The 25,471-nt window shown below is 44.0% G+C and overlaps 13 protein-coding genes and 1 non-coding gene across 14 annotated transcripts; 7 read left to right on the top strand and 7 right to left on the bottom strand. All coding sequences in view use genetic code 12, as the record gives it.

Annotated features, from left to right (window-relative positions):
* Window positions 1-9: 9 nt before the first annotated feature.
* Window positions 10-1,038, bottom strand: MAK32 (Mak32p; the record flags this gene model as incomplete). The annotated part of the gene is made up of 1 exon (XM_025487630.1): window positions 10-1,038. One exon carries the CDS (start codon window positions 1,036-1,038, stop codon window positions 10-12), a length of 1,029 nt encoding a protein of 342 aa, XP_025344646.1.
* A 553-nt stretch (window positions 1,039-1,591) lies between these two features.
* Window positions 1,592-1,663, top strand: CXQ85_003998. The gene has a single exon. It is a non-coding gene; the product is annotated as a tRNA-Thr (tRNA).
* A 115-nt stretch (window positions 1,664-1,778) lies between these two features.
* On the bottom strand, window positions 1,779-3,023 carry CXQ85_003997 (uncharacterized protein; the record flags this gene model as incomplete). Its single annotated transcript, XM_025487629.1, has 1 exon — window positions 1,779-3,023. One exon carries the CDS (start codon window positions 3,021-3,023, stop codon window positions 1,779-1,781), a length of 1,245 nt encoding a protein of 414 aa, XP_025344645.1.
* A 280-nt stretch (window positions 3,024-3,303) lies between these two features.
* Window positions 3,304-4,374, top strand: DAO1 (Dao1p; the record flags this gene model as incomplete). The annotated part of the gene is made up of 1 exon (XM_025487628.1): window positions 3,304-4,374. The coding sequence occupies one exon, from the start codon at window positions 3,304-3,306 to the stop codon at window positions 4,372-4,374; it is 1,071 nt and encodes a 356-aa protein (XP_025344644.1).
* A 1,287-nt stretch (window positions 4,375-5,661) lies between these two features.
* On the top strand, window positions 5,662-6,162 carry MRPL27 (mitochondrial 54S ribosomal protein mL41; the record flags this gene model as incomplete). Its single annotated transcript, XM_025487627.1, has 1 exon — window positions 5,662-6,162. The coding sequence occupies one exon, from the start codon at window positions 5,662-5,664 to the stop codon at window positions 6,160-6,162; it is 501 nt and encodes a 166-aa protein (XP_025344643.1).
* A 227-nt stretch (window positions 6,163-6,389) lies between these two features.
* On the top strand, window positions 6,390-7,121 carry HFL1 (DNA polymerase epsilon noncatalytic subunit; the record flags this gene model as incomplete). Its single annotated transcript, XM_025487626.1, has 1 exon — window positions 6,390-7,121. One exon carries the CDS (start codon window positions 6,390-6,392, stop codon window positions 7,119-7,121), a length of 732 nt encoding a protein of 243 aa, XP_025344642.1.
* A 56-nt stretch (window positions 7,122-7,177) lies between these two features.
* CXQ85_003993 (uncharacterized protein) lies at window positions 7,178-10,593 on the bottom strand (the record flags this gene model as incomplete). The annotated part of the gene is made up of 2 exons (XM_025487625.1): window positions 7,178-7,182; window positions 7,212-10,593. 2 exons carry the CDS (start codon window positions 10,591-10,593, stop codon window positions 7,178-7,180), a joined length of 3,387 nt encoding a protein of 1,128 aa, XP_025344641.1.
* A 125-nt stretch (window positions 10,594-10,718) lies between these two features.
* On the bottom strand, window positions 10,719-12,335 carry CXQ85_003992 (oxidoreductase; the record flags this gene model as incomplete). Its single annotated transcript, XM_025487624.1, has 1 exon — window positions 10,719-12,335. One exon carries the CDS (start codon window positions 12,333-12,335, stop codon window positions 10,719-10,721), a length of 1,617 nt encoding a protein of 538 aa, XP_025344640.1.
* Window positions 12,336-13,108: 773 nt separating this feature from the next.
* On the top strand, window positions 13,109-13,753 carry CXQ85_003991 (40S ribosomal protein uS8; the record flags this gene model as incomplete). The annotated part of the gene is made up of 2 exons (XM_025487623.1): window positions 13,109-13,241; window positions 13,494-13,753. The coding sequence occupies 2 exons, from the start codon at window positions 13,109-13,111 to the stop codon at window positions 13,751-13,753; spliced, it is 393 nt and encodes a 130-aa protein (XP_025344639.1).
* Window positions 13,754-13,993: 240 nt separating this feature from the next.
* CXQ85_003990 (uncharacterized protein) lies at window positions 13,994-15,345 on the top strand (the record flags this gene model as incomplete). Its single annotated transcript, XM_025487622.1, has 2 exons — window positions 13,994-15,282; window positions 15,336-15,345. 2 exons carry the CDS (start codon window positions 13,994-13,996, stop codon window positions 15,343-15,345), a joined length of 1,299 nt encoding a protein of 432 aa, XP_025344638.1.
* A 30-nt stretch (window positions 15,346-15,375) lies between these two features.
* On the bottom strand, window positions 15,376-17,271 carry CXQ85_003989 (uncharacterized protein; the record flags this gene model as incomplete). Its single annotated transcript, XM_025487621.1, has 1 exon — window positions 15,376-17,271. The coding sequence occupies one exon, from the start codon at window positions 17,269-17,271 to the stop codon at window positions 15,376-15,378; it is 1,896 nt and encodes a 631-aa protein (XP_025344637.1).
* A 2,002-nt stretch (window positions 17,272-19,273) lies between these two features.
* CXQ85_003988 (uncharacterized protein) lies at window positions 19,274-20,461 on the top strand (the record flags this gene model as incomplete). Its single annotated transcript, XM_025487620.1, has 1 exon — window positions 19,274-20,461. The coding sequence occupies one exon, from the start codon at window positions 19,274-19,276 to the stop codon at window positions 20,459-20,461; it is 1,188 nt and encodes a 395-aa protein (XP_025344636.1).
* Window positions 20,462-21,019: 558 nt separating this feature from the next.
* On the bottom strand, window positions 21,020-22,828 carry WHI3 (mRNA-binding protein; the record flags this gene model as incomplete). The annotated part of the gene is made up of 1 exon (XM_025487619.1): window positions 21,020-22,828. The coding sequence occupies one exon, from the start codon at window positions 22,826-22,828 to the stop codon at window positions 21,020-21,022; it is 1,809 nt and encodes a 602-aa protein (XP_025344635.1).
* Window positions 22,829-24,276: 1,448 nt separating this feature from the next.
* CXQ85_003986 (uncharacterized protein) lies at window positions 24,277-25,470 on the bottom strand (the record flags this gene model as incomplete). Its single annotated transcript, XM_025487618.1, has 1 exon — window positions 24,277-25,470. The coding sequence occupies one exon, from the start codon at window positions 25,468-25,470 to the stop codon at window positions 24,277-24,279; it is 1,194 nt and encodes a 397-aa protein (XP_025344634.1).
* Window position 25,471: the final 1 nt, after the last annotated feature.

The raw sequence follows: 25,471 nt of genomic DNA, 5'->3' as shown, positions 1-25,471 counted from the left end.
TAATTAAATCTATATCCAGTCTATCCTTTCTAAATCTAGCTTTAGTGAATGTTTATCAGTGTAGTGGTGAAGGCGATCTTTAATGGAAGTACCGTTCCAAATCTCGGTATCTGGTTCCCTTGCAGGCATCCCAAGCTTCTCAACAATACATCCACTGGCAACATTACCAAATATCCCGGCTACTAGCCAATCTTGCTTCGATAAATAAAATGCAGTTGCGAAGGCCCCACAGAATGTATTTCCACCGCCAGTTACATCCACCACCTTCGATTGGTCGTCATGATAAGCCTCGAGCATGAACCCGGCTGAATGCGTTTTGATATAGCATCCCTTTGCACCACATCTAATCACAACACCGCCATCTTTTGGCGAATATTGAATAAACTGTTCCGCCAACTTGGCAATGCCGTTTTCTGTGCTAGGGATATCTAGGCCGAGGAACCCAGCTGCCTCTTCCAAGTTCGGACTAAAAATATGCAACTTCGGCAACAACTGTTTCAATGGTTCATAGTTCTGTGGAATGCAAATATCTGGGAAGGGCTCGAAGATATGTATAGGAAGCTCCCCATCCGTACCCTTCAACTGCTCAGCAAAACAATCAATAATCGTACCACAACGGTCAATTGCACAACAAGTGTGAAATGCCTTCAGTCTGATGAGGTTCTCGGTGTTGACTATATCATAGTCCTCGATTCGCTTCTTAGGACTCCTATAGGCAAACGAACGGAAGCCATTCTCCTGGTAGACATTGGCTCCCCTCGTGGTCAAACGATCAGGGTTCTCACGAAATATAGGACCTGCTCCCCAGCTGTTGATTTCATACTCCACTTCTTGCGGAAAGTCGGTTCCCTTATCGATGATACCAGTGATCCTCTTCCCTAACGAAGGACCACTGGCAATTCTTCCACCCACAATAGCATACAGAGCGCCTCCACCAATGATATTATATTCCGTCTCTCGCTTCCATGACTCAGGATATATGTTATCGTCTATGATGAATAGCCCTAGTGTTGTAAGAATGGGGTCTGGAGAAGTCATGGCTGCGGCTCTCTTTTTCGATTCAGTGTATGCGCACGATAAAGAGTGAAGCTATCAACAAGTTGTAGAGGAAAGTGCACTCGAAAGATCGAGCCAATTCATAGCAAGATTTTATTGGATTCTCGGCAAAAATAAAGGTGGTAGTAGTTTGGTGGGTGGATGTCGTTTTTGGCAAATCAAGCTGATTTGTTCTGTATCTTCGAATCCAATGTGTTGCAGCAAAGGAGGGTACCACGGCTTCTTCTGGACATTACGATGCGACTGAGCTAGTCAGATAACCTATAGATGCCTCAGTGAATGGATAAGGTCTGGTAGATCAGAATTTTGATCGGTTTATGGGCTTTTTTGTTACCAACCAAGATGGAAAAATTCAATCATTGGGAGTTATATTGCCTATTTTCGACATTTCACGGCCACCATTGTGTTGCTGGAGTTTTTCTGATCAAAACGATACTATGTTTGTGGGGAATTTATTTTTCAGTGGCACGTGAATTGCGAAAAACACTTTTGACCGCAGAAGATATTAAAACATTTGCTGGATGCAAGTAAACGCGCCCGCTTGGCCAAGTGGTAAGGCGCCTCACTCGTAATGAGGCGATCGTCGGTTCGAATCCGACAGTGGGCACGTAATTTTTTTTTGCAATTCTTGTCTACGTTCCCTTCAGTTTAAAATGTAATTGTTCTACAAGTGATTATTCGGTCGAAATAAAGGGGGCGTACTTTTTTATTACTTTGCATGTTTATCCTCTAGCGACTTTTGGTGGTGGGGGTGGAGGAGTATCCTCGGCAACTTCTCCATACTTCACATCTGATGCCTTTGACTTATCTAGTTCTTCGTTCATAAAATTGGTTAGGTCGACGTTTGCAGATCCATGATGCTTCTTCTTCTTTGCAGCTTTCGCTGGTGGTGCAACTGGAGGAGGAGCAATAGGAGCCGCCAGTGGCACGAATGATGGTCCTGATGACGATGTAGGTGGCGCTGCCGCACTCTGTCCTTGGTCCGATGATTCATTAAGGTTATACTTCAAATCGACGTTATTTTCAAAAAGAAGGTCTTCGATGGTCTCCATATTGTCGAACTTTCCAACCACTTCTGGTATACGATGAAGCCAGCCGTATCCAACATCACAGCCCAAAATACCTCTAGCTGTTCCACTGGACCATTCTCGTGATAGGTTGACGGTCACTGGACGTAAAATATCGTGGTCGTGGTTGTAGACGTACAACAAAATGGGGACTGTGCCTATCTGCTGCAGCGAACTGTGGTGACTGTAGTAGTTTGAAACTGTCTGTGAGAATAATCTTTCACCACCATTGGACAAGAGGCCCTTGCCGTGGCCATCCTCCTCGAAAAGTGAATCACATCCAATGACGTAATCGGAATGAGGAACAAGTTTTGCATCAAAGGCGGGAGAGCCTGGATGCGTGTTAAGAATACGCCAGACATAAGTAGCGGTATTCAAGTGTTCTGATTGCACGGTGAGTCCAATCTGTTGGAAATTATTAAGATAAGCCTTTTCGTCTGCACCAGTGTCAGCCAGGAGTTCTTTTTTGAACTCGTCTAGTGGAATACGTACTTGACGAATTACTCCACCTTTAGCATTCCAGACTTCGAATTCGACCGTTCTCGGTCCATTATGATGCGCTATGTTCTCAAGTTCCAACGCAAGAGCGTCCCAATCTATGATACCAGCTTCCTCGGATCCCTGGCCGTAATTGACAGCACCATCGTCATTGACGCTATAGGAGCTATTGAGGGGATATTTCATGGGCAATTCATTATTGTTGATTCTCACAATGTAGTCAAACCACGCCTCTAGTCCAAGTCTGTGAGCGCCAGAATGTGGAATAACCTTGAGGACACGGAGGCCGTAGCCATTGTTGTTGATTTTTAAGGTATCTTTAAAATATGAGTTGTCTGATTGGTGTTGCAGAAGATTGGAGCCGTCGAGACGGTCAACGAGCTTTCTTGCAAATGAAAACATGCTGCTGAAGACACACTGGAGAATCACAGGTGAGCGTCTTCTGGAGGTTTAGATATTGGCCTTGTGTGCAGTCCAGACCAACCCCAGCCTTCAAAAACTACCATCCTTCAACGGGTTTTTCTGTATAATAAGCTATACTGATGTCTTTAATCATCCATTGCTTTTGAAACACTTGATTCTCTTTTTTACTACCCCTTTGAGTGTGGTGGACCAGTTGTAGTATTCCGCGCTTAGTCTGTACCGCACTATACTAGATAAGCTTCGAATCAGTATCACCAACATGTCTTCTAGCAGAAAGGTAGTGGTGGTAGGCGCCGGCGTCGTTGGGCTTACGTCCGCTCTCCAGCTCAAGCGTGCTGATCCAAAGTACGACATTACCATTGTGGCTGCACATATACCAGGTGATTTGAGCTTAGGTTACGCTTCTCCATATGCTGGAGCCAACTGGCACTCATTTGCCGGGAAGAACGATAAAAGACTTCAGGAATTGGATGAACCGGGATACCATGAGTTCCAAAAGCTTGCTGATAATCCCCAATCAGGAGTCTGGCGTCGTCCTAACTCTAATTACTATACGCATCTTGCTTTGGCAAGGGTGAATGGCGACTCCTCCGAGTATAACCATTGGTTTGGTGATTTTGCCAACGAAAGAGAGATTAATAAGGAGGATCTTCTCCCAGGTACTGTCTACGGTACGGAATTTGATGGCGTGGTCATTTCTGTACCTATTTATTTGAACTACCTCTTGCAGGAGTGTTTCAAGCTTGGGGTTACCTTAAAGAGAATCAGTTTCCTAACCAACATTGACGATGCCTTACACCTTCATTCTTCTGGTGAGAAAGCAGATCTAGTCATCAATTGCGCTGGTCTCATGGCCTATAGGATTGATGGTGTTAATGACGCAAGACGGAATTTCCCAGTCAAGGGACAAGTCCTTCTCGTCAGAAACAATATCAGCAGAATCATCTGCGTTGAAGGGTTTGAAGAGCCCAATGAAATGCTTTACATGTTCCCACGTAAAGAGGGAGGTACTATCATTGGTGGTAGCTTCTTGCAGGAGAACTGGGACCCTCAGGAGGATAAAGCGCTCTCGGTAAAGATCTCACAAAGAGCGGTAGCATTTGCGCCTGAGATCATTGACCCGGCAAAGAACAACCCAAATTTCCTCGATGTCGTCCAAGTGAACGTTGGCCTTAGGCCGTTCAGAGACGGAGGTATGCGTATCGAGGTGGACACCAGACGCAAATGGCTCATCCACAACTACGGCGCTGGCGGCGGTGGATACCAAGGCAGCTACGGGTTTGCCAAGCGTGTGGTGGAGTTGGCAGCACAAAATTTACCCAAGCTTTAATTAGTCTTATTAAGTATATAGTACAAGAACAATGGCAATGGCTGCAAACGAGCGTTCCTAGTGGTTTCAATGGCACAAGAAGCGGAAAAGCATGTTGAATCCTCTCTTAGCACCCTCCTTAGCATACTTCTTCTGGTGTTCCGTGTCTGTGTGAGTGTTGAAGAACTCCTTGGTCTTACCCTGTCTTCCGGCAAGAGGCGTAGGTTCATCCTTGTATTTTTCCGTATGGATCTCAATATCGTCGTATCCGTGTTGCACGCCGAAAGGACCTGGATTAGCAGGCTCCTCTGGAATCTTAGCTGCCATGACAAACAGTTATCGGTGGTTATCTCAGAATGGACTGCAAGAATGTCTTATATACCCAGACCAGGTTGCTACTCTTGACGGCCTAGTACCCCCTGTGTACAGGGTAGAGTGTGTGTCCCTCCGTTTGCTCACTAGATAGCGCCTAATTGCTAAAAGTTACTATGGTACAAGCGTTGTTCGCACTACATGTGACAGGTTTTTGCAGCTGGTAGTGCTTCCAGCGCTTGACACAAGATTGATAGAAGGTTGGCACGCAGTTGACGTGTGAAAAAGATACACAAACGGAAAAGTAGTGAATTCTGGTTGGTGGAAAGTCATGGGGATTATTTTCTGGATTCTGAAAAAAGCCTTGTTTTTATGCTCAGGAAATAGTGGCATGGCCAGAAGTGGGTAGATGGATAGACCAATTGGGAAATGTAAGGGGACTAGTGCAGTGTAGTATTTGATGAAGTGGACAAGGAATTGGTTGTTAGCAATGGTAGTACTTGGCTTGGTGTATTTTGAATGATTGTGGTTTGAGAAATTAGGGGGCCAATAAGGCTTAGACACTGGTGGATCTCTTAAGTAGAGGACGTAGTGCCAGTTAACTATAGTAGACTAGGTAGACTTCTGCAGTGATCTAAATTTAATTAGTCAGATTTCATTTGAAATTTTGTTTTTCACTTGCTATTTCTTCTCTTCATTCACTTTTTATGATTTCTTTTCTTTATTTTACGTTTTTTATATTTTTCTCAGCACTTGTCTGTTTCACGGTTTCTCAGTCTCCAGTGGATTCCACCTTCGCAATATACAATTTTCTTGCGTATTCACCAAGAGTTGCAAAAACTCAGCTCGCACTACATTCTTTCACACCAGTACACCACCTACTACTGAGAAGACAAAATTTTTACACCAGCTAACCTAAATCAATCATCCTTCAACACTGGTAGTTCACATTCGTTAGAATTGCTTGTGCTTGATTCATCGTCATATTTATAAACTATGAAGGCATCCACTATCCTCAGCTTTCAGCAGTCCACAAGAGCCAACTTGAGAAGGCCGTGGCAGACATACAGAGACGGTCAGATCTGGTATGGTTACACGAAATCTGGATCTAAGAGACATGCCCTCTACACCAAGCTGGGAAACAAGAACTTCTACAAAGGTACTCGCTCGTCCGGTGTTGGTAACTTGACGAAACACGGTGACTACATGGTCAACTGGGAGAAGGTCAGAACATACGTTGTGCCCCCGGACTTGGCCACCACCGACCTTAAACCATTTGTCTCTATCGACGTTCCACAAATCTGGCAGAGAACTCCTGGCTACAGTGACAGCTTCAAGAGTCCTGAATTGGCATGGAACAATATCAAAGACTTTATAGAATACGGCGAGAACTACAATGACGTGGATTTGGAGAAGAACAACTACTTGGAGGAGTTCGTCAACCCAGAACGTGCACAGGCCGAGGCAGAGAAGAACTCTGTCATTGTCAAGGACTAACTTTGACAGTAACACTCCCCTTCATTTCTGGGTGCAGCAACGCATAACCTTTTCTTTTGTAAATAGCTCCACGTCACGATTTTAATGATATTTCTCTGTCTTCAGAGCCCCATATTGATACTTTTATTCGTAGTATGCTTTGGCATCTTCAACAGTACTCATCTCTGCATCCATACACCACTTAAGTCTCTAGACGCGCTCCTACAGAATCAAGACCTTCCAACATAATGTCCTCTTCATTGACAAGTTCACAGAAAGCAATGTCCGAAACTCCTGCGACATCGCCTTTTCCACTGGAAGCTTCGCCTGCTCCAGACGCTAATCAGGCTACTGAGACCACCGAAGATGTTACGATGACCGAGGCTTCTCATGAACAGAGGGACACTGAGCAGGACGCGGATGGAGAGGTGGACGACGACGCAATGGCTGTCGATGAGGCTGTCATGTCGTTGCCTCTTTCGAAGATTAAGAAGATTTTCAAAATGGACCCAGACTATTTTTCAGCTTCTCAAGGTGCCGTGTTTGCTACCGGCGCAGCCACCGAACTTTTCGTGCAATACTTCATGGAACATGCTTCAATGAATGCTAAAATGGAAAAGAGAAAAAAGATTCAGTATAAAGATCTAAGTACTGCTGTGTCCAACCAAGATGCTTTGCAGTTCTTGAGTGACACGATTCCTAAGACTCAGCCTGTGGGCCAAGCGATCAAAGAAAGGACTATCAATTTGCAAGACGATGACAAGAAGAAGTACTCCGAATCCCACGCCCCAGAGGAACACGCAAGTCCGCAGAAAGCAGCAGCTGAGCCTGAGAAAAGCACTGTTGAGGTTTTGCCAAAGGGTCAGCAAACACTTTCTTTTGAGCCGGTCAAAAAGCCAACGATAAAGAAGGCAGTCATCCATGACTTGATGAGTACTGAGGATACTCCTAATAATGATGCTATTACTATTGATGATTAGTGGTCTATCTATAATTCTTGATCACCCATAAAGAACTTCTAATATCCCTGCTGAGATTAAACTTGGTTTCATTAATGCCCAACCTCACACACACTCTGGCAATCTCAATTGCTGTTTGATGCGGTATCTGGCGTTCATAGTTGTTGAGTGCTGTGACAAAAAGCTTCACATATGCAAGCCGTACCGATGGGGCCACAGATGTCGAAATAACGGCTTTTGATTTGCCAGTGTCAGCCTTAGTCTGAAAGAAAGGGCCTTTTTTGGAGAGGAACTCCCAAGTGTCGAGGAATCTCCTGCTCATAAAAGACCCGTGTTTTGAATCCTCTTCAAATACCACATTGGCAAACTCTATTGCAGGCTCCATAAGCTGTCTAAATTCTGCGTCGCGATGTTCCCAATCCGAAATAGTGCTAGTACCAGAAAGCTTGGCCATAATAATGGGCCAGAATTCGGCCATGACTGGCATTAGTTGGTCATAATTAGAGGCCACCATTATATACGCATCTTTAAGCGTTTCGAATATAGTAAGCCGAAGCTTTATAGACGGATGAGTGAGTAACTGTAGACCATATTTAAAGATCTGAAGAACAAGGTTGTATGTCTCTTTGGGAATTGGTGAAGGCCAGGGTTTGTCTTCGTCCTTTGTGGGTGTATTGGACTGGTCGTCGTCGCTGTCATCATCGGAATCTTGATCACCGAACGGTACCCCAGGCTTCCTCTTGAAGTATTCTTTTTCCGGGTCGTAATCCGAGAAAGGATCTGCTTGTCTATTTTTTTCGTCGATGATTTCAACAAATTGGTTTCTTGACCTCATTCCCCAGGGCTTAAAAGGCGATACTTCTGTACTTGATTTCAACTTATTGTGATCAAGCAACTCTTTCGAATACATTTTCTTAATCAAAGCGATGACCTCTTGGAACACAAGAAAGAAATTCTCGACCAAAACAGAGTAGCCGTGGAAAGAATCGATCGCTAGGAAGACCTCGCTTAGGATATCTGTAAGTTGGTTTGATTTGACCAAGTCGGCACCAGAAATTTTGAGTACGAGCAACATGATCCCAGGAAGTGAAGGTGTTAAATCACTCATTACAGAGAGCTTGAGACTCAAGGAGTCAATCAAGTAATCTGAATTTGCTTCAATTAGTTTTTGTAGGCTTCCCTCATAGTACTCCTTAGTGATGCTGAATAAAGCCTTCTTTGCCAGATGATGAACAATCGAGTTGGGACCTTGAGTCATTGCTTCAAGTAAAAGGTATAGATTGTCCATCAATACATCACTTTCAAAGTCACGCTTGCTTAATACTTTTGAAAGAGACCCGAGGGATTGAAGAGCAATCGCATAGCTCATTTCGTCACTACCTTGATGACCTTTGATGTCTGGAGTTAACCATTGTTTGCGAGCATCGAGGGCTTCATCAAAGATTGTTCTAGCGTAGTCGAGAATCAAGTATCCAGCTTCCTCTTCTTCACTATTATTCTCAAGATCGTCCGAAAAAGTAATAAAATCGCTTATATCCGCTGCCTCACGCTTGGCCCTCGAAGACATAAGAAGGTGATTGGACAACCATAGAAATACACCCTTACTCTTTATCAGACCATCGTCTTCCAACAGTAAATTATCAATGAGACTTGTTATGTCTTCCGATGAAGCCCCGATGAAATTGACGAAGTTTTGGAAAGCATCATAAACGGAAGTAGTGAAGGAGGACGAGAAGCTTCTGATCTCTGCCGCATCCTCCATTTTGTTCATCGAGACCGAAGTGCGTAATAGCAAGGCTAAATTCGTTTCTCTATTTTGTAAGGGTGCTGTGTTTGGGGCCAGGAACTTCTTCACACTTCTAGCATTGATATGCAGAGGAAGAACGACAGAGTCCAATGTGTTTTGCAGTTCTTCGGATACGTCACCGATGGTGTCTGCTGGCCCGTTAATCCCAGAAGCAGTACGTCTTTTGCCATCTGTGGAGAACTCCAACAGGCGTTCCTTGCTGAGAATACCTTGGTATAACTTTTGCACAGCCCTGAGACGAGGTTCACTCCCAGAAGAGGTGATACCAATGCGAGCACTTAGCCGATCCAACAACTGTAGATGGAGCTGAATGCTAACAAGAGTGAGTCCAATTTTGTCATCATCAGCTGATAAAAGGATACGATCTAACTGACTGGAGATGAGATCATCTGTTTTCTGAGTCAAAACCTTGTGCAAAAGAGTTAAATAGGATGCGCTACCCACGATGAAGAGTTCAGTACCCTTGCGAAGTAGTATTTCATTAGTATCGTGGTTTTTGGAAATGCAATGGATGAGCAATGAAGTGAAATCAATGCTTGTTATGATAATATTGGCGAAAAGAGACTGCGAGCATTGCGCATTGATCTCTTTGATAAAGAGGAATAAAGCATCTTGTAGCTTTTCGTGGGACACAATCTTGTCTCGAATACCTCCTCTTTTAATGAGGATGTGTCGAAACAATGTTATTAATGCAATTTTGAGCTGCCTTGAGGTAGCTGAAAGCCATGATTTTGTCCTGTGGCTACTCTCTGGAGTGCTGATTTTGATGGAAACAAGCTGCTCCGAATTAGCACTATCGGTGTTATCCGGCTTCTCATCATAAAGCGCTTTGAGCGAGCTTAAATCAGCGATATTCGGCGACAGGTCCAAAACACTTGCATCCAAGGAGGAATCAGAAAATACCTTAATAATGAAAGTCTGTAGTAGCTGAAACACTGTTTGTAATGTATTAGCATGCAAGTTTTTGGAAGTAACCACAAAGTTCACCATCTTCGAAATAACTCCAGGAAAAACGAAAGACGTTTGTTCAGAGGTCACTCGGACAGAGTATAGCCATGTAAGACAAGTAATAACATTGTCAGCCAATTCGTTCTTTTCTTGATCAAGTGGTTGCGGTATGTTGCCAAGAATATCAAGAAGGATGGTAGTTATGTCCCCTAGTATGCTTAATCTTCTTTGCGTGTCTCCAGTGTAGTAAGTTCTCGGGAAGCAGTGAACGAGACTATTGAGACAAAGAACGACCTCCTGTTTGAACTGAAGACTTAGGGTCGAGACCAGAGCTTTATCTGGCTCCAGGCTTGTACCACGACATAGAAACACGATTATTGGTGACAATTGGTCTAGTAAGGCTTCATTGATCTGGTGCATCCAGGAATTCTCTAAGAGAAACGCAATGATATGGAGAACATGCTTCGTTGCATCTGGATCTAAAGTGGGTTGTTTCAACATATTTGTCAAAGGAAAGAAAATATAGTCGGCGATCTTCGACGATAGGACGTATTCGTGCTTATCATAACGGTTTTTGTGCTGATCGAGTTGATTACATAGCGTCTGGAGGTGCTGAATGAGTAATGGGGACTTTTCATTGAGATCAGCGGGAGGTAGGGAAGAAACTTGTGAGAGTTCCACACAAGTGGGCTTCACTAGGGAGAAAAGCTCCAGCGATATTCGCCGCTCGTCTGCCATCACTTGGACCTCTTGAAGTAGTCTTGATACTATACATTGAAGAAGATATTCTATGCAAATTCTCGCACGTGACCAGATTCGGACTTTTTGGTGATTTGCAACCATTTCTATTTACATGAAGTTGGTTATAATTTGAAAACGTTCGAGTTATCCCAGCCTTTCTTGCCAAGAAGACCAGCCACGTCTCCTTGCTCATTAGTTTCAAGAAGTTTTTTGCCCGCCACATAGTCCACGTAGCCATCGGGACCACAGACCACTGCAAGCGATGGTGGAGTCTTTGGCTCAGCAGCTGTATGTTGAGCTTGATGAAGAGCATTTTCGTAACGAGGGACCCGCTGGGTCTCTTCAGCTGGGACTGTATCTTTGGACTGTTTTTCTTCCTTAGTATCACGCATGATTGCCATTCTAAGTTTCAACTTGTCCTCTTCCAGTAACTCTTCCTTTTTCTCCATCAGCTGTTCAACCCTCATAGAACTCAAAAAGTTTGGTTTCAGCGGTTTCTGGATATCTTTTGATGAAAGGGCAGTTTTTGGTTGACTATCGTAATGAGTTTGAAGCCTGATCCTATCAAGCTTCTCTAAGAAGAATAGGTATCTTCTAAAAGGTTCTAGTTCTGATGGCTTGTGGGCAGAATAGTGAACATCCACAAAGCCTCTGTATGGGTTTCTGGAAAAAAGACACTGAAGAATAGGAGCAAGGCCTGTACCAGCACCAAAGAAATTGAGGTTATCAAAATCAGGTAAGTTATTCTCCTTCTTCAAAACAGGCAAAAGTGATTCAGCCTCGACCTTCGATGGTAAGTCCCTAAACATAGGCCTCTGATGAAACTGTTTAAGTGGGTGATGTGGAAATTTGTAGTCAGTGTATGGGCCTCTAATATCAATAATATCGCCCACTTTTCGAGAAGTGAGATATCTCGACATTTCTCCATCATCGTACTTTTTGATATAGAAAGTCATGACTCCACCCTTATCATAATCTTCTCTGTCATTGTCAATGATTCTAAGGAGCGGCTCCTCTTCTCCAGACCGGGTTCTCTCAGATTTCATGAAGTATAAAGGTAAAGGAGTGTAGGATCTCACGATCTGGATCTGGGGCTGCATGATCTCAACGGACCAGAGTCTATCTCCATTCCAGATCGTCTTTCCTTCGTAGTTAGCATAGTAGCTGTATTGCCAATTCTTGAATTTAGGAACAACCTCAATCAAAAAGTGATCCTCGTCAACCTGCTTGACATGAGTGACCTTGAATGGATGGAAATGATCCGGGTCCAAGAGTTCTTTACTATCTGAACCCTTTTCGGATGGGAAATACCACACTTTGACGGTATAGCCACCCCATAACACAAGCAAAGCCGCCAAAACCTTAGGCATATATCTACTCCAACGAGTTACTGTCTTTGGCTTTTGCACTTTGTTGGAGAACTTCGTGAATTCGTCTTGATTTGGCATTCCAGGCATATCGTACGAGAGCCTGTCGTGTCTTAACTTAGGCACGTAAGGCTTGTTGTCTTTTTTCATCAAGCTTTGAATTCCCTGATCAATGGGCATATCAGCGGGCGCTGATGAAGATGTCTTTCGGTTCACTTGGAATACAGCCTTATCCTCATCCTTCTTAGCTAGTTCTTTATCTTTGTCAGAATTGTCATTTTTACTTGAATAATTTAATTTTGAGAACCGTAGGCTAGACACGAGTTGCCTCCTGAGTTGAAAGGTCGACCTTAAATGGCCCAAGCTATGCATTTGGTTGTCTCTAATCCATGCATCTCTCCAGGTATCAATGAGTAGATGCGGTGCACGGGTCTACGTATTTGCAACCCCAGTAATGGCGACAACCCAACGATAAAATCTATTCCAGATGAACATAATAAAAGTAGCATTATGAAAGCAAGCTATACCCGTTGGACGTTAACTTCGAAGTTTTGCAAGTACTTTGAAACCCTACAGTATCTAATCAGCCTCTGTGTTTGTTGCCCAGCCCGACCTTGATTAGTCGAAGATAAATGTGAAGATACTCAAATAACCAATGTCACTTGATTTAGCTACTCATATATATATTTCAGCAGCATTATGTTCTCTGGTTGTCCTTTATCGATCTCTAAACAACTCCAAACGAATTCACGTCACGTGCAGAATTTTCGTGTGGTTCCTGCAAAAATCTAGGCGAAAATTTTTTCTTCTCACAGTAACCACTAAACTACTTTCTTTCCATAACTAATTGAAGTATGTATCCAACATGCTACAATCAGAAGGGCTGATGTTGAGGTAAAGCAATCAACGAAACAATGGTATAAGAATTTGATGTCTTGAGCAGTTTGACACCATCATTTGTTTATCTTTACGATACAGAAATGACAGTGAAGGATCTGGTCTCCTGGTGGATGGACACTTCATAAGGAAGTGCCCAGAGACAGCAAATACCTTGTATCACTTTCTTGCTCATGAATCCTTTGGGACACTCATGCGGCTTCTGTTTTGTTTGGTTGTAATTTTTTATACTAACTCATTTCTTAGAAATGACTAGAACTTCCGTTTTGGCTGATGCCTTGAACTCCATTAACAACGCTGAGAAGACCGGCAAGCGTCAGGTTTTGATCAGACCTTCCTCCAAGGTTATTATTAAATTCTTGCAGGTTATGCAGAAGCACGGTATGTTATAACACACTTTATACTTCCTGAATTGTTGCCCTTTCTACCAACACCCAAAACCCGAATTGATAACTGGATGGATTGAACGGTATCAGTCCCTTTCTGTCTTTTAAGTATTCGGGAGATCGAAGAGGAGGTTCTCTTACACGATGTTGGGCGGTTTTACCTACCTCATTATCGTTTATTCTTCCTCGACATTTTTTCTCTATGTTGCAACGTTCAGTTTTTGTGGATTATAATACTAACTTAAAGGCTACATTGGTGAGTTCGAGTACATTGATGACCACAGATCTGGTAAGATCGTCGTTCAATTGACCGGTAGATTGAACAAGTGTGGTGTCATTTCTCCAAGATTCAACGTCAAGATCGGTGACATCGAGAGATGGACTGACAACTTGTTGCCAGCCAGACAGTTCGGTTTCGTCATCTTGACCACCTCTGCTGGTATCATGGACCACGAGGAGGCCAGAAGAAAGCACGTCTCCGGTAAGATCTTGGGTTTCGTTTACTAATTGTGATAGTAGGGTAATAAAATGGACTAATCTGAATACAAATGTGTAGTAGCCGTCTCACAAAAGAAAGTAGTGACTGTTGAAGACCGAATCCAAGTAGAAAATGTAACCTAGGCTGGAGATGTACTGATGGCTGTTCCTGGCTTTCGAGCGGTTGCAACCTTCCGGTTCATTTTGCAGCCGCTCCGCGAACGGCACCAAACCCCAACTTCCAACTATTCAACAATCACCACATTCGTTATGGCAGCGTACGAAGTAATTGACGCTTTCGTGAGTGATGGACTCTTAAACCAAAGAATTGCACTTTCTGTTCCACTTTCATATTCCAAGACTTCTGGAGAGAAGATCACTATTGTCGCTAACATTAACCAGAAGTACGACAATAAGCTCCATCAGGACATCCAGAAGGTTGCTTTTCCCAAAGATGCAAAGCCATTGGCCTATATCCAGGGAGGCCCAGGGTTCCCATGTGCTGTTCCATTGACAAATAGTGGCCTCACAAAGATCTTAACTGATAATGGCTACCAGGTGATCTACTATGATCAAAGAGGGACTGGATTGAGTACTCCGATCGAGACAAAGCTCTTGGAGTCTAAAGGCTCTCCGGAAGCCATTGTGGAGTATTTGACTCATTTTAGAGCTGATTCCATTGTGGAAGACTTGGAACACTTGAGAGAGACGCTTTTTGGAAAGTCCAAATGGCTGATCATGGGCCAGTCGTTTGGTGGGTTCTGTTGCTTCACGTACCTTTCTTTCCATGCTGATAGTTTGGAGTCTGTCTTCGTAACAGGAGGTGTTCCACCGGTTGGGTTCACTGCCGATGACGTTTATACTCAGACCTATAAACGCACTGCTGAAAGAAACTTCCATTACTATTCGAAGTATCCTGGGGATAAGGACCGTGTGAAGAAAATTTTGCAATACTTGAATGCAAACAAGGTTTTGTTACCTGATGGAGGTGAATTATCTGTTGAACGTTTCCAACAATTGGGTCTTAATTTTGGGGCTTCTGGAGGAACCGATGCTATTCATCAGCTTGTGGTTAAGTTTGCCTGGGACTTGGAGACATTTGGAGAACCAACATACGCAGTTTTGAGTGATGTACAACTGAAGCATAGTTTCGATACGAATATCTTGTATGCCTTGTTCCAAGAATGCATCTATGCTGATAACAAAGGAAGTGCAACAAACTGGGCGGCAGATAGGATACGGTATGCTGAAGGAAACGAGAAATTCGTCTTCAGTGAAGACCTTTTGAAATCTGATGATCCAGTCTACTTCACTGGCGAGATGGTATTCAAGTCGATGTTCCACGACTACGCCCAGTTGCGTCCTTTGACAGAAGTAGCCCACGCTCTTCATTCCTATGAAGATTGGACCGCTCTTTACGATGATACAAAATTCTCTGCAATTACTTGGGATACATTGCCTGTCGTTGCAGCTACCTATTACTATGATCAGTATGTTGATTTTGATCTTACCATGAAGGTGAAGCTGAAACTTTTCAAAGAGAATGGTAACTTACGGCAGTACATCACGAGCGAATTCTTCCATAATGGTCTTCGTGCTGACCCAGAAAAAGTCGTTGGTAGCCTACTCAAGTTATTAAACTGCGAAGTCGATTAATTTCTACCAAAGTATGAAATAGGAGCAAACCCAACACGGCGAGGACCGTCACTCTTTGTAGCGCCAACAAACCAGTTATCACCTTTTTCACGATGAGAAATTGTGCACTTTTGAAGATCGACTATAACTTGAAGAACGTCTCCTTCTTTGAAGGAAAGATCCCCCGGCTCTTTACCATCGAAGTCTCTTGTCGCAACCCATTCTTCTACCTCATTCAGTCCATCAGGGTAGCTCAAAGCAGTATCGAAGAACTTGCTAAGCTCTAGTAATTTGTAGGAGACGGTATTAGTCTTATCGAAAACATTCTTTCTGGTGCTGAATTGAAACCACTTGGATGTAGTTATTGGCGCAACCTTAATGTCGTTCTTCGATTCATTGTAAATCGACTTGAGTTTTTGTACACTTTGATCAGGAGTAACGTTTGCAGCAAGCATGTCGGATGAAAGCACCGATTCCTCATCGTCACTTTTGTCTGATGACAATGAAAGTTCCGAATCAGAGTCTGGCTGATCATTGGAATCAGTGACATCACCCCAAGATCCAGGATTTGGAGAAGCCATCACACCGATATGTGGTGACAATGCAATTGGATGTAAATCATCGCGAGGTGGGAGCGGAGGAGGAGCCTTGACATCCCTCTCTGGAACATGGACGTCAGTATCCTTTAATGTCTTGGAAGGATGGTAGTCTTCAGACTGGTTCAATTCTTGGGATTCGTATTTGAGGAAAGACTGGAGGGGATCAGCAGTAATATCTTCATTAAAGATACCATTCACATGGTCTTTTGGTTTCAATTTATGCAGCCTGTCGGTCACTTTGTGGGCGGCCAGCAGCCAGGCTTTGTACATCTTGGATGTATTGTCCTTATCCTCAATATCCTCGTCAAGCTTTTCAGGGTTCCTGTCATGAATTGACGTCACAAAAGACTCGATTCGAAGTCTAGTTGGTGTTACCGCAGTTTCCCATGCATCTATGAGAGCCTGATACTGTTCAGAACCTTCAAGCTTCTCGTGTATAGCAAAGCCATGGAACACGGAGAATTCACGAATTTCCGATTCAATCTGCTTGTATGTTTCCTCATGGCTGCTGATAATGACCTTGGTTATGGTATCAACGTATTCCTCAAGGAGTGCAACGGTCTCGGGAAGTGTAAGTTTAAGACGTGAGTTGATGTTTTCATACTGGTTTTTGGCTTCTTGTAACTTTGGTTCGAGCGAATTGAGCTCCTTTTGGTCCTTTTCATCCAAAGGAACGTTCTTTTTCATAAGTTTCTCCGTTTTCCTCTGAAGATCAAGGTACTTGATCTTCCGTTTTGTTCTCAACTTCAACAGCTTCATGGAGTATTTAAGTTGTTGCCTCATTTCATCGTTCTTCAGATGAACTAGCTTTGCGAGCTGTTCAGAATCTAGCGCAACCTTCTCTCTCAATTGGTCGATTGTGAATAAGAAGTTAGTCAATGCAAAATTCACACTAGGAATTGTTGGCTGTCTTTCCTTTGGATGCATAGCAAACAGTTCCAGGAACTCCAGCACCTTATCAAAAGCGTCATAGTATTCGGCAATGTCTTCAAACTCCAAAGAGTTCTCGCCCGTCAAGTCTAGGAAACCTTTGGTTGCCCTGGTCATCGACCTAAACACAAAAGGCCAGTAACGCTTCGAAAAGCGATCTGTTTGTGCACTGATATACTTCAATGCCTTTTGGGACTGCTTCAAGTTGTGGTACAAGTGATCTAGTAGGTCATCATCCACGTTATAGTTCTTCCTGCGGTAGGCGTGGTCTTTCACGGATACTCCAAGAGAAGAGCTTTTGTCCTTAACAGTATGGCCGAAGGACGTGCTCTTATCCTTCACGGAATGGCCAAATGATGACAATCCCTTTCCCAAGCCAGACATGCTTGTAGTACTAGCCAAGTAGTTTCTCAAGCAACGGTTTCTTCGGCTATGGCGGAGCCGAGCTCATGCAGGGGAGGCCCAGAGAAGGATATAAGACACAAAGAGGAAGGTAAGAAAATAGGAGGGAAAAAAGGCATGATTCGATGATACCAATCGAATTGGGACCCTCACAAACGTGAATTGCCCAAGTTCAAAAATATGTGATTCATCTAGGTGGGACTGATCTGAGAGGCTTAGAACCGTTGAATCAAGTTCTCATTTACCTACAAACGAGGGCCGCAGACCACGAAATATATGCCAGAATCTTGGAAAGTCTTGGGCCATGGAAAATTCGCCAAACACCGTCTATCTGAATTTAAAGATGATCTTTATTTCCTGGCAGGCCCACCTAAAGTGTCCACCCCACCGTACACGATTCCCATTGTAAGGTTGCAAAAAACCATAAGGTGACAATCTCTCAACCTTAAGTAGCCAAATGCAACGCTACATTTTTCTCACAAACATCCCCAGATGGTCTAAGCGGCATTTTGAACATCCACAGCCGACCAGTAAGTTTGACGTTGCCCGTGCTTAATAATGGCACTCTTTATCTGGGGAGTGGAGCTTGGTGGGGGGCCCTGGACAATGGGGTGTGGAGAAAGATGGAGCCGAGAAAGCCGTGATACGATGGACTGCCTCGACTGGATAAAGCTTTGCAAAAGGAGAAGATTGCCATAACAATGCATGTATGGAGACAAGGTAGCAACGTGAACAGCACTTTACAAAAACGGATTATGCCAGTCCCAAAGTAACTTTCTCTAGAGTTTGGTTACACTTTAATACGGGGAGCAGACGTAATGGTACTTCAAGTGGCCTGTCTTCTCTTGCGCCATATCCTGCGGCACATGCTGGGGTAAACGGTAAGTCTTATCTGCTGCAGAAATACTAACCCTTTCTTTATTGTCTCTGGTAAAATACTCGGTAAATTGAAGTGTTTGTGGAGACAGCGCTTCAACCTTCCTTGTGGTTGCTTGCTTGAGCCCCACCAAGCTGCGTAACGGTTGCAAATTACCTGGCCAAATGCCTCTAAGCTTCTGCAAGAACGCCTAACTGGAAACACGAGAGATTAAAAATGAATGGGGTAAATAACCTGCTTAATGGAGGAGGTAACAGAAAGGAAAACAACCACAAAAGAAAATAAAAAAAAGTGCCATCACCATTACAGCTCGGTTGCTAATGACATTGTTACGTCGATCATGGTATTCATGGCATCTCCACTTACCCCAGTTTGCACAAACCGAGCCTCTTTTTTAACGGTTTCTTGAACATATACCTTATTATACAAAGCAGCCTGGGATTTACCAGCCCTTTCCTCCCACTTCTTCCCAATCCGTATGCTCTTTCATGTCCCTGACGTCAAGATCGCGCCATTTGAAGGTTTGCAGCCATGCGTTTAATGAGGACGGAAGCACCCAACAAACAGTAACACCAAAAACAAATCGCACATATATAAAGCCCCTTACTTTCCTCCCCTGAAGCGATAAACCCAATTAAGTCTTGACCTTTTCTTTTTTCCCCAGATTTTCTACGGTCTTCTTGGTCCTTTGCTTACTCGGTAAATGGGAACCGGCATCAGTGCCCCGTTTCTTAAATTGTCCCCGCGAAGAAGCGCTTCTTCCTACATAGTTCGGGTATCCCATTTCCAGGCTTTATTAAAGCCCATCCTTCCTGTCAGGTTTTTTTTTTTTATTACTAATTATCCGTCGTCTTTTTTTCCTTTGAGGAGATACTGAAACTCGCTTGAACTGTTTCTATTTCACTGTTATTTCCTTTTTCGTCGTGCATCTGTTTCATCTCCTTCTGGGTTGCTTTCCTATCAGTAAGGCGTCCTATATTTCTCGTGAGCATGCTATCTTCCCTAAATCGTCGTCGAACGAATGAGTCGGTGCCCAAAGTGAAAAAGTCGGGACGAGTTGAACAAAAAAGCTCATCGAAGTCTTTCTCCGCTACGTTTTCTCCACCCATGCTGACCTCCTCCACCTTCAAACCGGCTTCGCTGACTAACGCTTCCGAACCGATGAAAAGCTCTCGTTCAGCGGCATCAAGCGTTTCCACCTACAACAAGACAAGCACGCTCTCTCGCTCGGGCTCTTCGTCGTTCGACTGCCTGGATTGCTTTTCAGCTCTTGAGCCCGTTACTGAGCCAGGCAAGCTGGTGATCGGCGAAGACTATGTCACCTTGGCGAGTAAGCCCATCTTCGACGGCGCAAACGGCATAATCTTCAAGGCCTCCGACGCTAAAGGCACTGTGGTTGTTGTTATTAAGACCGTCAAGTTCCAAAAGTCCCAAACACCAGAAACTTATAGAGCTCTGGTATTCAGAGAGTTTGACAATTTGAAGAAATGTGCCGCAAGTAAACAAGTGGTGGATGTGTTAGATGTTGCCCGCTCCCGTGATTCCGAAGAGTTGTCCCTCATCATTCCGTACTACGTTCATGGTGATCTCTTGGATTATCTCTGTAAACTTCGGGCGAAGAAAGTCGAAATTTCTCTGAATTTGAGAGATGCTATATTCAAACAGATGGTGAAAGCAGTGGACTTTTTACATCGTCATGACATAGCTCATCGTGATGTGAAGCCTGAAAACTTTCTTCTAGACTCTAAAGGAGTACTTAAACTTAACGATTTTGGATATTCAATTGATCTCACAAAAACGGAGGAACACGCCAACTTAAGTGGGTTATCATGCGGTACTACTTCTTTCAAAGCCCCAGAGTTGATCCAAATTGAGCGTGATGTGAATGAAGGTAAAGAAATCGATGTGTCAAAGATCAACTTCAAGGCTCTAGATATTTGGGCGCTTGGCGTTGTATACTTTCATGTCTTCCTTATGTCTGTGCCTTGGTCTACCGCAAACACCTCTACCGATGATAGAAATAAGGCGATGGAAAAGTACATTCAACGATACCCCGAGGGCGAAAAGCATTTGGATGCGTTGGTTGATAAACTAAATGACCGGAACTTCAGTGATCCACTGAATCCAGCGTTGGCCTTATTTAAAAAGCTTCATTATGATGCTCGTGGTTTGATTCTTCACGCATTGAATCCTAAACCTGACAAACGTTGTTCTTCAGGCACACTTCTTGAATCCCAATGGCTTACACAAGTCTTCGCTCAAACGAAAGATTTGTTAGACCTAATCCCAAAATAAGAGAATCGCCTTTATTCAGTTCTATTTTTTGTTTGGTTGCCTTGCTTTTTTTGGTGTTCTTTTGGGTGGTCGCTGGGTTTGGGATTACAAATGGGTCAGGATAATGGTTTTAGTTTATATAGTGACAGTTTTCAATTTATTTATCACAGGTAGTACGCTCAATAATTATATCCTGTTTTTCTATATCTTTTGGATGTTTTTTCTGGAAGCAGACGGGATCGTCATGACATCCAGAAGAGTACTATTCAAGCAAATAAAGAGATGAGTAATTATGAACATTGGAGTATAAAACAACTATAACATAGTAGTGCAATGAAAAATACTTAGAATAATACAAGGCATGGGCTAAACAAGATGTAACCAAAAGCATGAATCGTAATGATGATGACGATGATGACGGGGATAATGATTAAATCAATGACAAGATGATGGGCAATGATGAACTGTAAAAGGAAGCATGATGATGAGCTTGCATGAGTAATGATGACTAGCCCTGGATGATTAAGTGATGATGAGGAACAATGTTTGGATTATGATGCGATCTTGATGGTAGGCTCTTCAATGAAAGTTTTGGTAGCCAAAGTTTCCAACATTACTGTTTGTTCCACTGTTAGAACCTTGCTGCGAAGAGGATCTTCTTGGATTTCCAGGACCTCTGACACCCAATGGGTTTTTAGAGAAAGATAACCTTATGCCACCCTTACCATTGCTACCGTTTGGTCTGGGCAAAGCTCTTCCGTACAACTCAGCCAATGCGATGGTGGCATGAGCAACATCTTCGAACTCAACAAAACACATTGGTCCATGATTGTGCGAAGATGAGCTGGAACTTGAGCTGGAAGATTGGTTCTTTGTCCTGAAAGACAATCTTCTGAAGCCTTTCTGTGGTGAGAACAAAGTACGAAGCTCGGCTTCAGTAGCATCTGGAGGAAGGTTACCGACATACAAAGTGTTGCAAGGCGGGTTCTGATCCGCAGGATTAGCAGGTGGAGGTACTCTTGCCAACAACGACAAGTCAGGAACGTCCTTTGTTGATGAGCGAGCAGCACTGGTTGGAGTAGTAGCAGAGTTTGGTTGGGATGAAGGAGCGTTCTGTTGGGTGCCCGATGGAGTGGAGGCAGATGGTGGACCGTTTCTATTAGCCGAGTTTGATGGAATAGTCAACGGCGTCAAATTGCTTCCATTCGACTGCGTTGGTCCCTGTGATAAGATGGCAGCTACAGTCTGTGGTTGCTGCTGATTCGAAGGTTGCGAAGCCGGCTGGGCCTGAGACTGGGCCCCGGAACCGTTGGTGAAAAATGCTGATGAAGTTCTTCTTCTCTCTCCATTGAGGGAGCCTGGGGCACCAGCAGACGCTGGTGCGCCACTGCTGAGTGGAGTACCTTGCTGCTGCTTACCTTGGTTGCCTTGTTGGCCAGATTGCTGCTGTGGGTTTTGCTGAGACTGTTGTTGTTGACCTTGTTGGGGTTGCTGCTGAGACTGTTGCTGGGATGGCTGTTGCTGCTGTTGTTGCTGCTGCTGCTGCTGGGAGCCAGAACCGACACCCCATTCAAAAGAATTAGGAACGTTCATGCCAGGAGTTTCAGGGGCTGAGCCAAAGTTGATAGCGTTTTGTGGTTGGGAAGACCATGGATCACGAACAAGGTTTTCGTATTCTCTGGCATCATTATGCGATTCCATCATCAAAATTGACTTGCCAGTAATGTCACTCAAATCAATAGAGCCAGATGGAGCATTAGCATTCGTTGGAGTAGTAGTGCCTGAAAATGGATCGCTAAAAAGGAATCTGGATCTCTGGTTACCCACCGACTTGCGTTTCTGGAAATCGAAGGATCCCTGTTGTCCAGACTGGGATCCAGATAAAAGCTGTGCCGCCAGAGGAACAGTATGGGAAGATGGCGGAGAAATGCCAGAGGTGGATAACCTCATGTTGTTGAATGCACTGGAAGTGGTTGCCATGGACACATTTGCATCGTATTCCACGTTGACCTGAGGCAGGTTTTCACCAAAGATGGGCTTATGCTCGAGAAGTTTCCCCGTGGTAATGCAGGTGTTCAAAGACTTGAATACAGCTGTGATGACTTGGTCCTTGAGTTCAACACTAGCGATGTCATCGTTGACCAAAGCAAAGATGAGCTGAGCCTCTCTCTCCGACAAGTCGGCTGGTACATTCAGAAGCTTCAAGGAGAATTGCTGCAGCAGAATAGAGCCAGAAGAGGGCTGTTGATGACTGCTGGCCGGCTGGGACATGGAGGAGAAGGAGCCCGAGAGGAGGTTGGGCTGACCAGGCAACGAGGAGGTCGGGTTAAGATTTGCATTCATCATGGGTCCTGTTGATGCAAATTGTAGATTAGTTTCTGAAGTCATGTGAGGAATTGCTTGAAGGAAGCTTGATGGTCGGTGTTAGGTTTGGGAAGATATGTGATAACAGAAACACGGGATAATGAGGGATGATGTGGGTAAAGAATCGACAAGAGAAGATTCAAATGAAACAGGTCCTTTCTTAGCTTTTGGATGATGGGAGGACCAGTAGGAACGTAACGTGTTATGTGCTTATTTTTTTTTTTTTTTTTCTTCAATCCAGTTCAATAAAAAAAAAATAGAAAAACAAAAAAAACCGACGGATTGACTTAAAAGATTTCGTCTAGGCGACCAGGAAAGGAATTTTGGGTATTAAACGAATATAAGACGTTGATGGCTTTTCGCTAATGTCGTTGTTGTGGAAGAAGTATGTAGTAAGTTGGTGTTGAAGTTTCTCAACAGTTTTTTTTTTTTTTAGTCTTGTTTTTTAGGTTATTTTCCTTTTGGTGTATTCTCGCTACGGAGACCGGAGGCAAACAGTCGAGGGAAAGAAAAAAAAAAAAAAAAAAAAAAAAAAAGAACCGGTGCGTCTCTCGTGCGTCTACCATGCTCACGCCCTCGAGTCTGCGGTTTCAACCAATAATATCGCAGCACCGCCACCGGATTGTACTCACATTTACGCACAAGTATCCCTTTCCGGAACAAGCCAGCACAATACTAAAGGTGCCACCGCCAAAGTACATCCCAGCACGGCTGGCTGACTACCGACCCGGGAGCGAGAACACGGGTCCCCGGCTGGTTCTGCCTGTTGTGGTCAGGGCGACTCATGAATTTTCTGGGGCCCCCAGGGCCCTTGGCCAGCCTCACACGCCCCAGGTTCGGTTTGTGGTGAAAAATGGGGAAACCTTATGGATGTGAGAGAGCTTTAGAGAGGCATAAAACGACAGTAAGGCTGATTTCTTATATTCTCTTAAAGTATCTTATTCTGATGCCATTGTTGGGGAATTGCAGTATTAAAGTATTTTAGTCTCAACGGTCAACGGTTTACGGCTAAGCCAGACTGTGGGCTCGGTTATGTTTGGTGCGTCGATGAGAACGTTAGAGGAGGTGAATCGAGGAGGACCAATTGCCTAGGGGAGTTTGGGCCAGAATTTATAAAAAGATAAAGAAAGGCAAAGGAGGGGTAATAAGTAAGAGAAGTCGTAAACGTTGTATGGGCTCTTTTTCTATCTGTGTAGCTTGTTTCTTCATTGGCCTTATGGCTGCAAATGTCTGCGCTGTAGGATTTGCAGACACCTACATGGAACGATCATTGACACGTCCAGACCAACGCAGGACACATTTGTTGATAAGTTATAAATGGCCTCTGTGGGTTGCTGAGGCTTGAAAGTGCCCCTTCTATATATTTTGCATGTTCTACTTGGATACTACTACTTCTTTCATCATCGTATATTTAAGCCATATATACTAAGCTATACCGGTAGGTTGGACCCGCAGTCCAGTTCCTACAGTTCCTACCTCGCAAGGACACTTTCAAGCACCTTGCCGCTTTTCTTGCTGAGGTATTTTTCCAACGAATCTTTGGCATCATGCTCAAGAACTTTCCGGAAGTAGCATTGCTTGTACTTCTTCTTGTTCACGTCTTTTGCTCTGATGCAAATATCGCTGGGTGCTAGTGTTTCTGGTAAGTAACACTCGATGCCACCGTATCTCTTCCTCTTCGTCCCCATCACCGGAACGTGTGACAATGTTTCCTCTTTGATGTCGGTATTAATAAACCCTAGAACTGCCTCGTACTCGCAGTTCTTGCGAACGAAACGAAGCTTGACAGAACTTTCATGCTTGTTGGTGAGCCCGCCGTCATACTCGTCTGAATGACTCAAGAATTGACACGAATCATACGGTATGACAAGAAGAGGTGCTCTTCTCTTTCTTCTGCGGGACTTAAGCTCACAAATGCATAGTGTGCTTTCGAAGAAAAGAAGCAATGCGGCAGTGTTGGACATGCTCCAGTTCTTGCCTGACATGTACCAATCTCTCCCAAATTTTGGCCATGTAAGGCTTGCGACTGAAGCGTACTTCAACTTACCATAAAACTGAGGGCATTTGCCAATCGTGTCTTCGAAGCGGACTAGCGATGTGATATCAACCTCAGTCTTGGTTGATCTTGTTTCCAACTCGGAATTGATCCGATGGAGGCTATCCTTGACACTTTGTAAGCATTCAGCTACTGCAGTGTTATCTGGATTAGCCTTGGATAACAGAGTAATGAGTAGTTGGTACTTTACAATGCGAGACATCGGTTTTTGGACCAACAGAAGGACGGAGAGGTCCAACTTAGCGTTATTCTCGTCAGCTGCGTTGGCTTTTTCCAACTTTTCAACAATTGACTTAGTGAACTCTGGAGTAAATACGACCGGTGAGTTCATGATTAGATACGAGAATGCATCAGCATTGACATAGTACTGAACATATGTTTCTGTATCTTCGAGAATGCATTTAATTTGGTTAAGAAGCTCTTGGCCCTTAAGTCCTTTCAAAGTGCTGTGCTTTGATATGACGCTAGACGCCAACGTTGCGAGAGCCTCGAGAGGAGCACAGCGGGCTCCACTTTGCTTGCATCTCTTGAGGTATGGGCGGATGACATGATCCCGGAGCAAAACGAGAGACTTCAAAAATGTGGCTTCCGTCTCGATAAGCTCATCCATG

This window comes from Candidozyma haemuli (assembly GCF_002926055.2).
Source record: "Candidozyma haemuli strain B11899 chromosome Unknown F_2014730914, whole genome shotgun sequence".
Taxonomy (NCBI): domain Eukaryota; kingdom Fungi; phylum Ascomycota; class Pichiomycetes; order Serinales; family Metschnikowiaceae; genus Candidozyma; species Candidozyma haemuli.
This window is presented reverse-complemented; position numbering and strand designations above follow the sequence as displayed.